Here is an 11807-nt window from a genome sequence, read left to right on the forward strand (position 1 = left end):
TGGTGTCCCCTCAGGATGCTCCTGTGACTTGTAGGGCCCCTTCCTGGTGGACGTCCCACCAACAGGATTTCCCCACCCTGGCTGGGCAGTGTGAGCTCGGGTTGGGAGTGTGGGTCCAGGGAGCTGCTCCAGATCTGTAAGCAGGGACAGCTTCGGTGCTGTCTTGGCGCTCCCAGTCTGTGTTCAGTGACACCCCCTGTTCCCTTGATCCCAGGGACTATTTGGAGGTGACCCATCCCAAGGGAGACCCACCCCTACTCCAGGGTCCTGCAGCTTTACAGCGCCCTGTGGGGCTGCTCTCGTTTCCTTTCTCCAGAGCAAAGGATACTTTTCTTGCGGTCGTCGTAGGCCAGGCAGGGCAAGACGGCGGTCAGGATCCCAGAGGAGTAGGGCAGCATGGCCCGGCCGGCCAGCTGGATGAACTCCCGCATCCAGCACATGGCTGTCAGCTGGATCAGGTCGTCTGGCAGAGGGAGGGGCGGGTTCCAGGACGGTCAGCATGAGCAGCGAGATGCTCCCTCCCATGGACCATGCCACAGAGGGGACTGGGAGGTCCCAAGGGCTTATGCTGCTGCTGGCCTCACCAGTACTCTCTCACCCTTGCTTTCTGCCTCCCCTGGGTACATAGTTTCATGTTGGAATGGAGCAACAACCTGTGGCAGACTGTAAGAGCAGCCACGGCTCTCTACCCCTCTCTGTGTCTGTGCCCACCACAATGGGGCTGCCCAGCTACTATCATCAAGGGGTGAGTCCATTTCTTCACTCTGGGCTGGCCTTGCCACTTTGGCCACTGAAGGTGGTAACGTATGATGTGCCTGGTTTAAGCCTAAGCTTCCACAGGCCTTGCTCACTTCTATATGAGTACACTGGGCTGCCCTGCTGGAAGAGGACACGTGGACCCACTGTACCTGCTGCTCCAGGTGACAGCCAGCCAACTACCAGACACGAGGGAGGCTACCCTAGACCACGGAGCTGCAGCTAACCCTCCAGTTGACTGTAGGTGGAGGACCAAGCCCAGCCACACCTCGCCCAGGTGAGCAGAACCACCCAGCGGACGCAGACTCGTGACCAATAGTAAGTCTGCTGTGCCCAGCAGTTACATTTTGCAGTGGTTTGATCCTCAACAGAAGCCGTTTAACGGAAACACAATCCTAACCCCAAGCATTTCAATTCACGGTGCTAAGGCCGGGCTTCCCACCAAGAGGGCCTCCAGATTTTGCACCCTCCCGGGCCCGGCCGAGGAAAGGGCCGCCATGTGGACAGAGAACCCGGATCTCTCTCACAAGGACCCGGCGCTCCTCTGCTCCGGATCCAGTGCTGCGCTGGTTCCACCCCTACCGGGACTTTCCCAGAGGGTGAGAGAAAGGAGCTCCTGAGGGGGTGGCGGTGCCTGGGCCTTCACACACTCACCCGTGGTCTGGCAGTGGATCACCAGGATGTTGGCCATCTCAGCAAACTTAACACTGGAGGGGTTCTTCTTAATTTCTTTCAAGAATTCCCCAAGGACCACTTCGCACCTGCCAATGAGAGAGGAGAAGGGGCGTGGCACAGGGCAGCCAGGGCCCATTTCTGCCCTGGGTTGGCCTCCCAGATGGAACCACACTTTGAACTTGTCAGATGAATGTTTTTCAGAGGCGGGGGGCTGAGCGCTTAGCTCCTCCTGGTGGGAAGCACGTAAGCAGGAAGAAAAGCAGCAACTTCTTATTCTGCTGCCGCCTGTCTGCTGGTGTGGGATACGTGTGCGCACTGAGGGGCCCCGGACGGTGGCAGCTGCCCGCCTCCTTCCTCCACTCACATTTTCCGAATCTCTTTGCCGTTGTCACCCAGGATCTGGAAGAGTCCATCCAGGATCTCTGGCAAATAATCCAGCAGGTTAATGTCTGGCACGGACTCCAGAACCAGGATCTGACCCAAGGGAAGAAACAGGAGGGAATGTTACACCAGTCCAGAACCATCGTCTTCTCCTCCCCCACCCGCTGGGCCTGGGCAGTGAGGAGGGGCCCTGCTGAGGCAGCATTTCCTGGCCCTGCAGGTGCCCCCCTGCACATGCGGGCGGAAGGTGCTAGCAGCTATGGCTTTGGTTAAAAGTGCAGGGGAGTAGTAATGTAACCACCAGGAAATTCAGATGCCATGGGGGAGCAGGGAGTACATGGGAAGGGACAGGCAAGCTAGAAGAGGTGTGACAGCCAGAAGTAGCCTATTGGCTTTCAAGGGAAACTGGAGTGTCTCAGAAAAAGGAAAGAATTGTATCCTCACCAGGAACAAGCTGAATAAACGTGTGTTCAGATTATCTGGCGTCACTGGCTATGAGATTAAAATGAGGCTCCTCTGCAGCCACAGGACCCGGCCAGGGGTCCAGAGAGGAGATGTGAACAAGCCAGAGGCTCATCACGGCTGGAGAAAGTGGGGGCGGCCCTTACCCACGAGATGATGAACTGCCGGGCGTACTGGTTGTTGGAGTAAATCCTCTCCCGCAGCAAGGGGATGAAGCCCACCAGGTCAAACTTGTTGCTCTCCGTCACGATGTCCTGTGGATCAAAGGTGCGTGAGCTGCGGAGTGAGCCAGAGGCAGGGGCTGCCTGACCTGGCCCAAGTCCTGCCCAGGGCTGGCTCCAGGGGTCAGGCAGCCACAGAGGAAAACGGGTGACAGAACAGTTCTGTATTTTGCTTGTGCTGGTGACATAAGTCCATACACTCATCAAGCGCAGCCAAGGTAAGGATAAACATCCATGAACTGTACATCAAAGAGTGACTTTTACTGCATGTAAATGAACAAATTTAAACAAATTAGGGAGAGTATCCCAGTGACGGAATTTATAAGTTGTACAGACAGATGTGAGAAATAGATTCTAGAAAGAAAAATGGGGATCGAGTACAAATACCTTTAAAAGGCGGTCTAGGAGCTCAGATCCGCTTTTCACATTGGGGTCTGGGTCAGCAGCCAACTACGAGAGACACAGAGGAGAGAGATGGCAGAGGTCAAGACGTTGACGGAAAACCCACAGCCAGGCCCTGGCGCAGCTCGGAACAAATCGAAAGAAGGCAGGGGAAGTGGGGATGGGCAAATGGGACCTGGCTAAGGAACTGAGATTGGGTGGGCATCCGGTTCTGTCAGGGCCTTCTGGTACCTGCAGGAAGTCCCATAACCCGCTGCCCCTGGGCCAGGAGGCTGCTTCCTGTTGGCCTTTCTCAGGGTTTTGGATCTTAACTTGCTAGGTCCGCTCTCCACTCTGGGAGGAGGGGACCAAGGCAGCCGTGAGGCTGATACCCCAGCAGTGACTATGGCATCAGCTTGGTGCCTGGGAGGGAGCTCCACGCACTGAGAGCGGAGCGGAGGAGGGCCTTAGGGACTTCCTACATAGCGCTTCTCCTAGTGCTCCCGGGCTAGTGCTCTCCCACAGGGGAAATACAGTCTGTATACGGACGCCCCACCTTCACTTCTACAGGGAAGTTTAGGCTTTTCCAAACTATCAGCTTTCCCCTCCAAGCTGCGGTGGACTGTACTTTCATAAAATGCAGTAAGGGTAAATTAATAGAGAAATGGGAAAATATGTAAATACAAGCCCCTTTAAAAAAATCATTAGATCGAACAGACAAGTGTCCCTGGCAACCTTGTGTTTATCTGCTCGGCCTGCATCTGGGAAAAGGGGCCCAAGCCCTCAAGTCCTGGAAGGTCAAGTTAGGGGGGTGGAGCGAGCTCAGCCCCGCCAGGTGAGGAGCGGTCACCTTACTCAGCCCGTCAAAGAGCACGTTGAAGTGGGGCAGCACGGCGCCCCGGGCCACCTTGACGATGTTGTAGAGGGCCTCGCAGGCGTAGTAGCGCAGCCTGCTGTCGGCGTCATTGAAGCAGGTCAGCACCGGCTCGATCAACTCCTTCAGGTAGAGCCCTGAGTCCTGGGGTGGGGCGGAGGAGAAACAGGTCAAAAAAGGCCAGCCCCTAGCCCCCCAGGCCCCGGTGCCACCTGACATCCCAGGTCTTTGAGTGGGGCTAGGTTTAAAGACTCTCTGCAGGTTGGCCTCCCAGGGAATAAGGCTGCAAGACCTGGCTGCTTTAGGGTGGAGAGAACGGCAATAAAACACAGGTCTGCAAAGCCCTGTAGGGTCTCGGGTCAGAGTCAAGGCCATGACTGGTGTGTCTGTCCCTGCAGGAGAAAGGCCCACCTTGCCCAGCGCGATGGAGCAGGCAGCCAGGCCGATGAGGCCCCCCTTCCGACTGTGGGGGTGCTGAGACAAGGCAAACTCCTGAGACAGGGTCTGGATCACATGCTTGATTTGCACGGTGTTGTTCTGGGCCACGAACTCCCGGACCAGCCTGGAGAGAGAGGGAGAGGGGCTGCAGGACCAGTGCGACCAGCCTATCCCGGCTGCTGCTCCAGGGCCTGGGGCTGGCAGGAGGGGGAGAGATGACCGGTTTAGAAAGAGGAGTTGGGAGCAGGCATGTCAGGGTAGACCTTTCCCAGGTCTGCTGCTGTCTGGGAGGCACTGGCTGGGTCACGGTTGTTCCCTATTCTGGGTCTCAGTTTCCCTTTGTGTACAACAGAGTGAGGAACAGTGGGGCCATCTCACTTCTGGGAATCTGGCAGAACGCAAGTGAACGGTTCTCAGTTTCCCTTAGTGGACAACAGAATGAGGAACAGGGGCTATTTCACTTCTGGGAATCTGACATAATGCAAATGAATGTCTTGTTGGAGAACAAAAGCGACAATGCGAGTTGTCAGTTGATCAACCATCTTTTTTTTTTTTTAAATATATTTTATTGATTTTTTTACAGAGAGGAAGGGAGAGAGATAGAGAATTAGAAACATCGATGAGAGAGAAACATCGATCAGCCGCCTCCCGCACATCCCCCACTGGGGATGTGCCCGCAACCCAGGTACATGCCCTTGACTGGAATCGAACCTGGGACCCTTCAGTCCGCAGGCCGACGCCACATCCACTGAGCCAAACCGATTTCGGCTGATCAACCATCTTTATTCAACACTTGCTCAACCCTCCATTCGGGCACGCCAGAGGGCCAGAGGTTCTCTGGGTCTGAGTCATTATTTCCAGGGATGGTGCTGAACCAGGTTCCCGTCCAATGGGCAAGGTCCACACACAAACAACCATGAAACGGTAGCAGTGTGGCCACAGAAGCCACACTGATGCTACAGAAGCAAGAAAAATGCCACGGGCTAACTTTCTTGGGCTGCCTGGCAGGTGCCATTTGAGCCAGATCTTAGGAAGATCAATAGGCATTTTTCAGGTAAAGGGAGAGGAAGGCATGGCATCATATCGCAGGGACAGGGAAGCAAAGGCAAGGAGCTCTGAAAAGACACCACGTTTAGGAAAGGACGAGGAGTCTGGTGTGCGGAAGGAGTGACCAGAGACAGTTACAGGAAACGACAACCCCGTGCCAGTTTTCCAGCAGTGGGGTGACAGGCTCAGATCCGGGCTGTAATGCAGTGCTTCTTCTGGTAGCCTGGGAAGGCTGGGCTGACAGAAGGACAATGAAAATCCCCACAGGAGAGCCCCACAGTGAGCAGGGTCCGGAAGGAGAGGCTGAGTGTGGCTGAGGCCAGGGGAAAGAACAGGGACTGTTTTACTTTCTACTATGCCTGCGAGGCCCTCTACAACATCGCCTGCCACACGGGAGACCCGGGTTCGATTCCCGGCCAATGCAGTGCTGTTCTTTTTGCCTCTCCCTGGGAAGCCCATGTAATACAGGAGAGGAAGTATAGATATGGCTCTGAGGTGTCTACCTGGTGAGGGATGCTAACAGGGAGGAGGGCGGTCTGGGCATGGCGCCTGTGGTCACCTAGGGGATGCTCCCAAGGCAGCCCTGCCCGAGTGGGGGAGCGTAGAGGAGGCTCAGGTCCACCGGGGACCAGACTCTGTTTTCAGAGCCAGTGGACACAAAGGCTGAGACACGATGTCCTTCAGAAAGAGTATGAAGAAGCCCGAGATGGATGGGGAGGGGAAGACCATCCATTATTGAGGCACAAGGGACCAGTGCAGCAGATGAAGGTGGGATGAGGGTGGTCTGGGGATTAGGGACTTTTCAAAGCAGCTGCCTAGACTCTCTGTCTGATCGCTTTGTGCCCATCATGGCAGGTACACTGCTTGCCTGTTGCATAAATGGGGGTCTCAAGTTTGCTTGAAGAATTTTAAAGACCATCAAGTCCGAAAGGTACCCATTAGTCTATGTGGTTCCAGCTCAGTGTCAGGAACCTGCTAGTAATTAGGGCTGATCAAAGATAAACATGCTATCCTATGAGGCAGTGACCATTCCTGCAAAAACGCTGTTCGATGAGGGGTTGGGCAGGGTTCGGTAGAGATTTAATGCAGCAAGCTGTATGGGGCACCTCTTCTGTGCCGGGCACTGTGCGAACAGGTGAACAAAACTGGCTGGTTCCTGAGCCGGTGGATGTGAGCGCAGAGCCGGGCATGTCTGCAAGGGGCCGTGCAATGGCCTGTGAGGTGCCTCTTCCTTTGATCTTTAGAGAATGCGATTCCACCAAGCCCACCCAGGGACTGAGGTTATGGATAAATCAAAGGCCTCCGGGTGGAAACTCAATGTCAGTTTCACAGCCCCAGTCCCAGCTGCTGGCTGACTCAGCAGATAGAACCAGGAGCCTCTGTCTCTACTCCCTAGCTTTGGGTGGGCATTAGGGGTTCACCCATTGCTTTGCACCCACCCTATAGGGTGCCTCTGAGGCCACCTCAGCCCTGGGCCACTTATAGGCCACCCTCTGATTCACAGGGTCAGAGGTAAGAGCCAAGAAGATGTTATCTGCCCTGCAGGAGCAAGGTTAGGTGGGGTGGAAGTCACTCCTGACTAGCAGTGCCTCCGGTCATCCCAAAGCAGCATAATAAGGCCCAGCAAGGGCGGTTCTATATAAACCAGTCTGGCTTTCCAAACAGGACAAACCAGCCAGGTGAGGCCGACATCAGTCAGGCCTCTTCTGTGCCTCAATAAGATACAGTCCCCTGAGAAAAGCCCTGAAGATGCATCAGCAAACAGCTGGAGCATTGGTGGTTCAGTGGTAGAATTCTCGCCTGCCACGCGGGAGGCCCGGGTTCGATTCCCGGCCAATGCAGTGCTGCTCTTTTTGCCCCTCCCTGGCAGGTTTCCTCCTCACACAGAGGTCCCGCTGGAGGAGCCAGTCTCCTCAACCCTGCCCGGCCTGGGCCTGCAGCAGCCCAAGGGCTGTGAACCCAACCACACTGCGTGAGCAACACTAAGGTTCTCAAGAGGCACTGCTGGCTGTGGTAGAGGCCCTCACGCCCTTCACCAGTGAGGGGACTCCTGCTGCGCCCCCTCAACCTTGGCCAGTTTCCGGCAGGAAACTGTGGTGAAATCCGAGAACCTTAAAACAGCTCAACAAACACGTGGACATGGAATGGAAGGACCCACCCATTAGAGACATCAGAGGGGAGAAAGTCACCCAAAGTTGCAATGTGCTTTTTGCTACTGAGGACTTGAGCTCTACTTTCTGTTCTGAGGTCTGAAGGCATCTCTCTCTCTCTCTCCCTCTCTCTCCCTCTCTCTCTCTCTCTCTCTCTCCTGCCTTCACATAAGCTTCCTGTTCTTCCAGCTGTGCTGATGTGGCAGATTTACACCCTGGCCTTATGTTTCAAGTCACTATATATCCAGTCAGGACTGGAATTAAAGGGAGGTGCTCACACAGCTGCTGACAGCTGGAGCATTGGTGGTTCAGTGGTAGAATTCTCGCCTGCCACGCGGGAGGCCCGGGTTCGATTCCCGGCCAATGCAGCAGCAAACTTTTTAAACCCTAAGAGGTTGAATTTGAGATCTCACACTGCCTAAGGAATTAGTGAACAGTCTGAGAGCTGAGAATGACTTGTAGTCCACACAAAGCTAGAACCTGTGTTTCCTTGTTCTTGAGGAGTCCAGGGGAAATCATCCAGCCTCCCTCTTGTCAGACAGCCTGCTGGGAGCTCTGCCTGCCAACAGCACGCCCAAGCCCAAGGAGGCTGGGCCACGCTTCTGCTCCGCACAGGTCAGACCGAGCAGCACCAGGGTGGGAGTGAGGACGTGGTTTCAGCAGGGGATCCAAACACCCAGCCCTGCAGCACAGGCCATGCTGGAAACCCTCCTCGCCTGTCTCCTTGTTTCAGGTCACAAATGGTCCCTGAGCGACTGGGAAGGGCACTCTTCCCTGTTCCAAGCCGGGCTCCGGGATACATTTCCTGCCCTTGAGGGGCTCAGGTGGAGCGTGGGGAGAGAAAACAAGAGAGTTCACAATAAGTTTCGTGCAAAACAGAAAAAGAAAACACCTTTGGTGAGGAGAGTGCAAGCAGGAAAGAGAATGACTAGCATCTCTGGAAGAAAGGGAATTAGGTGTGGCTCCGTGGGGCTAGCATGTGATGGGGTTCTGAGGGACGAGTAGGTGTTCATTCCGGAGCTGTTCAGGACCAAGCAGCCAGGACAGAGGAACAGCATGAACAAAGGCTCGGAGGAAGGGAGAGGCATTTGGTTTGGCAGAGTAACGGGCACAGGTGGAGGAGACGCTGCCGGGCCAAGGAACTGGAACTGAATTCTGGTGGCTGTAAGGAGCCCCGGAAGGTAAGAGTGATCTGCAATGGTGAGTGGTATGGATCTGAATGGTGTTTAGGGAGCTCTGAGGACCACAAAGTCTCACAGGACTGAATGATGAAAGAGTATGAGGAACAGGGCTGTAATGTCGGGGTGACAGCTAGTAAGAGCAATGGGGTCTCTGGGAGGAGGTGGGGAAGGGGGATCTTTGTGCTCCCCACTCCCCACTGTGCGGGCCCAGCAGCACCTCTCACTTGCTCTACAACAGCTGGAAGGCCTCGTCGACTCTGAATCCAGGGCTTAACTCAGGACAACCCAGGCCAATGCCGAAATCCTGAGGCCCCAGAACCCCAAGTCTCTACTGTCTGCACCTTGAACGTGCAGAAAAGTCTCATGTCCAGGAAGACAAGGCAAACACTGATAACGGTTCCCTCTGGAGGGAAAACCGTGAGAACACGTTCTCACCAATGCCATCCGCTCAGAGAGCTCTGGGCCAACCTCTGGGCCACAGCAGGAAGGGCTGTGCCATGGATCAAGCCCGCACTCCTTACCTGGCACTCAGGGCGACGCAAACAGGGCCAGGCTTCCCTCTCTAGTCTCAATGCCCAGATGCCAGGCATAACTTTCCACTCCAGCCAGACCCACCTTCTCTCTGGGCCCAGCTCATTCTACTCCTTATACGCTTCCCTTCTGCCCCACATCCTACCCAGCCTTCAGAGCCCAGCTCAAATCCACCCCTGCTTTTCCTGACCATCCCAGGAAGAGCTCACTCCTCGGACACTGAAGGACTCAGGACTCCTCATTCTGGGCCCAATGAGGCTCTGGTGAAGCCACTCCTGCGTACATTTCTGTCTCCACAGCTCCCTGAGAAAGTCCCTGAGGACAGACCGGTGCCGGGATTCCTTGCATCTCTGAACACAGTGAGTGAGGAATCAGGAAGCCTCCACCTGGAGATAGATCCGGGACAGCCAGTGGCTGCAGGACGGCACCAGGTGCGGGCAAACACAGGCAAGGCTCTGCTGCCGCACTGGTGACACTGGAGGGGATCTGCTAAGCTAGATCTAACCTGCTGGGTTCATCAGTATCGTTTTCAGATGGTCCTAAGCCCTTAGTGTTATAATTCAAGTTATATATTTTTAATATATATATTTTTGTTGATTTCAGAGAGGAAGGAAGAGGGAGAGAGAAACATCAATGATGAGAATCATTGATTGGCTGCCTCCTGCACCACCCCCTCTACTGGGGATCAAGCCCACAAACTGGGCATGTGCCCCTGACCGGGACCCTTCAGTCTGCTGGCCGACGCTCTATCCACTGAGCCAAACCAGCTAGGGTGTAATTTGAGTAATCTTTACTGGGATCCCCAAATGCACACTGAGAATGGCCCCGAAGGGCATCTGTCCAGGGGTGAAGGGTGCTCCAAGCCCTCTCCAGGGGATCCAAAGCTGCCCCGCAAGCAGGACCTGGCCGCTGCTTCTCAGGCACGCGGAGAGGGAAGAGCACAGCTACAAAGGAAGGCAGAACAAGGGCCAGGCCTAGTCTCTCTTCAAAAGACCACACGTCTCCTCTTTCATCTCCCGGTGCCGAGCCACAGGTGGGGGGTCTGAAGCCGAACTAGTTTTGAACTAGTTTTGAAGTTAATACTCGGCTCAGAGACTCTCACGCTCACAAATGCCTGGGACCTTCATTGACGTAAAGGTCACAGGCTTCACTGTTTCATCTGTCAGAGCGAGACTGCTTCCTCTCGTGTTGAGAACGCTGGCTGACGAAGTGCCTCTAGAGGTGGTAGAGCACCTCCATTCTCCACTGGGTCAGAGGTGTCTCAGGAGGGTAGAGGCCCCTTTTCCCCAAGCCTGTGACACGCCCAACCCCACAGTGCAAAGTGCCACACCACCCACCCCCGCCCTGATAGGAGGAGCCACAGGCAGAGTAAGACCTTCAGAACAGTAATCAGCCAAAGGAGAGCCTGGGGCCACCGTCTCAGCACAACCACAGTCCCTCACTGGACCCCTGACACCCTGCCTCAGGGAAAGCGAGTCCTTTTCCTAAGGTCATGGAGGATCAGAACCCGTGATGACCTACAAAGCCCATGCCCTTTCAGCTGTAGCCTAGCGCCTCTCTCCCATCTCCTACACCAGTTCAGCTGCACGGTGGCCCTGAGTGAGATGCAGCTTTCCCCACACATTTCCCCACACTGTGCAGGGAGTACAGATGAGGTCTTTTGACATGAAACCCTAGGGTTGGGTTTCTACTGTGAAGGTAGGAAATAGGTAATCATTTGTTGAGCACTTACTACATCCAAGTAATGTGCTAGATGCTTCACAGGCATTACCTAATTTAAACCTTCAACCAACCACTGAATTAGGTGGTACTCAAATACCTACTTTACAGATGGGGAAACTGAGGCTCAGAGACATTCAGAAGGACTCGGGATTACACCACTTATAGATGGTAGGTGCAGAAATGAAACCTAGGTTTTTCTCACTCCAAGGTCTAAAATCTTACCCACTTGCTATACTATCCCCTTCCTCACATATCAGAGCTCCCTGCTGGATGCCTACTGGGTGCCTGGCACTTTATGTTGATTATTTCATTTCACCCCAATCCCTTTTTATTTTGGTGATGTCCAAATGCCCCAGCGAATAGGTGGCAGAGGTTTTTGCCGCTGCACTGATATTTCTATGCCTTTAGAGGAGACATCCTTGGTTGAAAGGTGGGTCTAATAATTTCCATGATTTTGCCTGTTTGGGGAGAATTAAAGAAGATAGTGCATGTAATGAGCTGTGCATTGCACACCTATATATATAAAACCCTAATATGCAAATAGACCAAATGGCAGAACAACAAAACAACCGGTCGCTATGACATGTGCTGACCACCAGGGGGCACGCATGGAACATGGCAAGTGTCGGTAGCAGGAGGCAGAGCACAGAACATGGCAGGCATCGGCCACGGTGGGATGGTGGAGCAGGTGAGCAGGGGTGCCAGACCAAGGTGGGGTGCTGGTCACTGTCATCGGAGCAAGCCTCTGGTGATTACTGAAAATTCTTTGCTCCTGCGTGCTGCAGTCCTGCCAGGCACTCGCACCTGCTGCCTGTGCCCACACCTGCTACTGGCACCTGGAGCCGGTCCTGATCGCTTGGCGCCATCAGGGGGTGAAAGCGCCATCAGGGGGTGAAAGCGGAGGCTGTCGGCCCCGATCTGCTCCTGAGGGGCGATCGGGGCAGCAACTGCTGCTCGCACCTGGCACTGGCACTGCTCATACCCGCTG

The 11807-nt window shown here is 54.8% G+C and overlaps 1 protein-coding gene and 2 non-coding genes across 3 annotated transcripts in view; 2 read left to right on the forward strand and 1 right to left on the reverse strand.

Annotated features, from left to right (window-relative positions):
• Positions 1–11807, reverse strand: part of LOC102772352 (protein VAC14 homolog) — a 73298-nt gene that overhangs the window by 53698 nt on the left and 7793 nt on the right. The window contains exons 2-8 of the mRNA XM_015558787.1: positions 4162–4312; positions 3727–3894; positions 2883–2945; positions 2421–2528; positions 1796–1905; positions 1411–1517; positions 329–463 (exon numbers count right to left, since the gene is read on the reverse strand). Coding sequence (XP_015414273.1) covers positions 329–463; positions 1411–1517; positions 1796–1905; positions 2421–2528; positions 2883–2945; positions 3727–3894; positions 4162–4312 — 842 coding nt within the window. The remainder of the gene's footprint in view (positions 1–328; positions 464–1410; positions 1518–1795; positions 1906–2420; positions 2529–2882; positions 2946–3726; positions 3895–4161; positions 4313–11807) is intronic.
• Positions 7006–7076, forward strand: TRNAG-GCC. Its single transcript has one exon. It is a non-coding gene; the product is annotated as a tRNA-Gly (tRNA).
• On the forward strand, positions 7683–7753 carry TRNAG-GCC. Its single transcript has one exon. It is a non-coding gene; the product is annotated as a tRNA-Gly (tRNA).

This window comes from Myotis davidii, unplaced genomic scaffold (genome assembly GCF_000327345.1).
Source record: "Myotis davidii unplaced genomic scaffold, ASM32734v1 scaffold453, whole genome shotgun sequence".
In the NCBI taxonomy this organism is placed as follows: Eukaryota; Metazoa; Chordata; class Mammalia; order Chiroptera; family Vespertilionidae; genus Myotis; species Myotis davidii.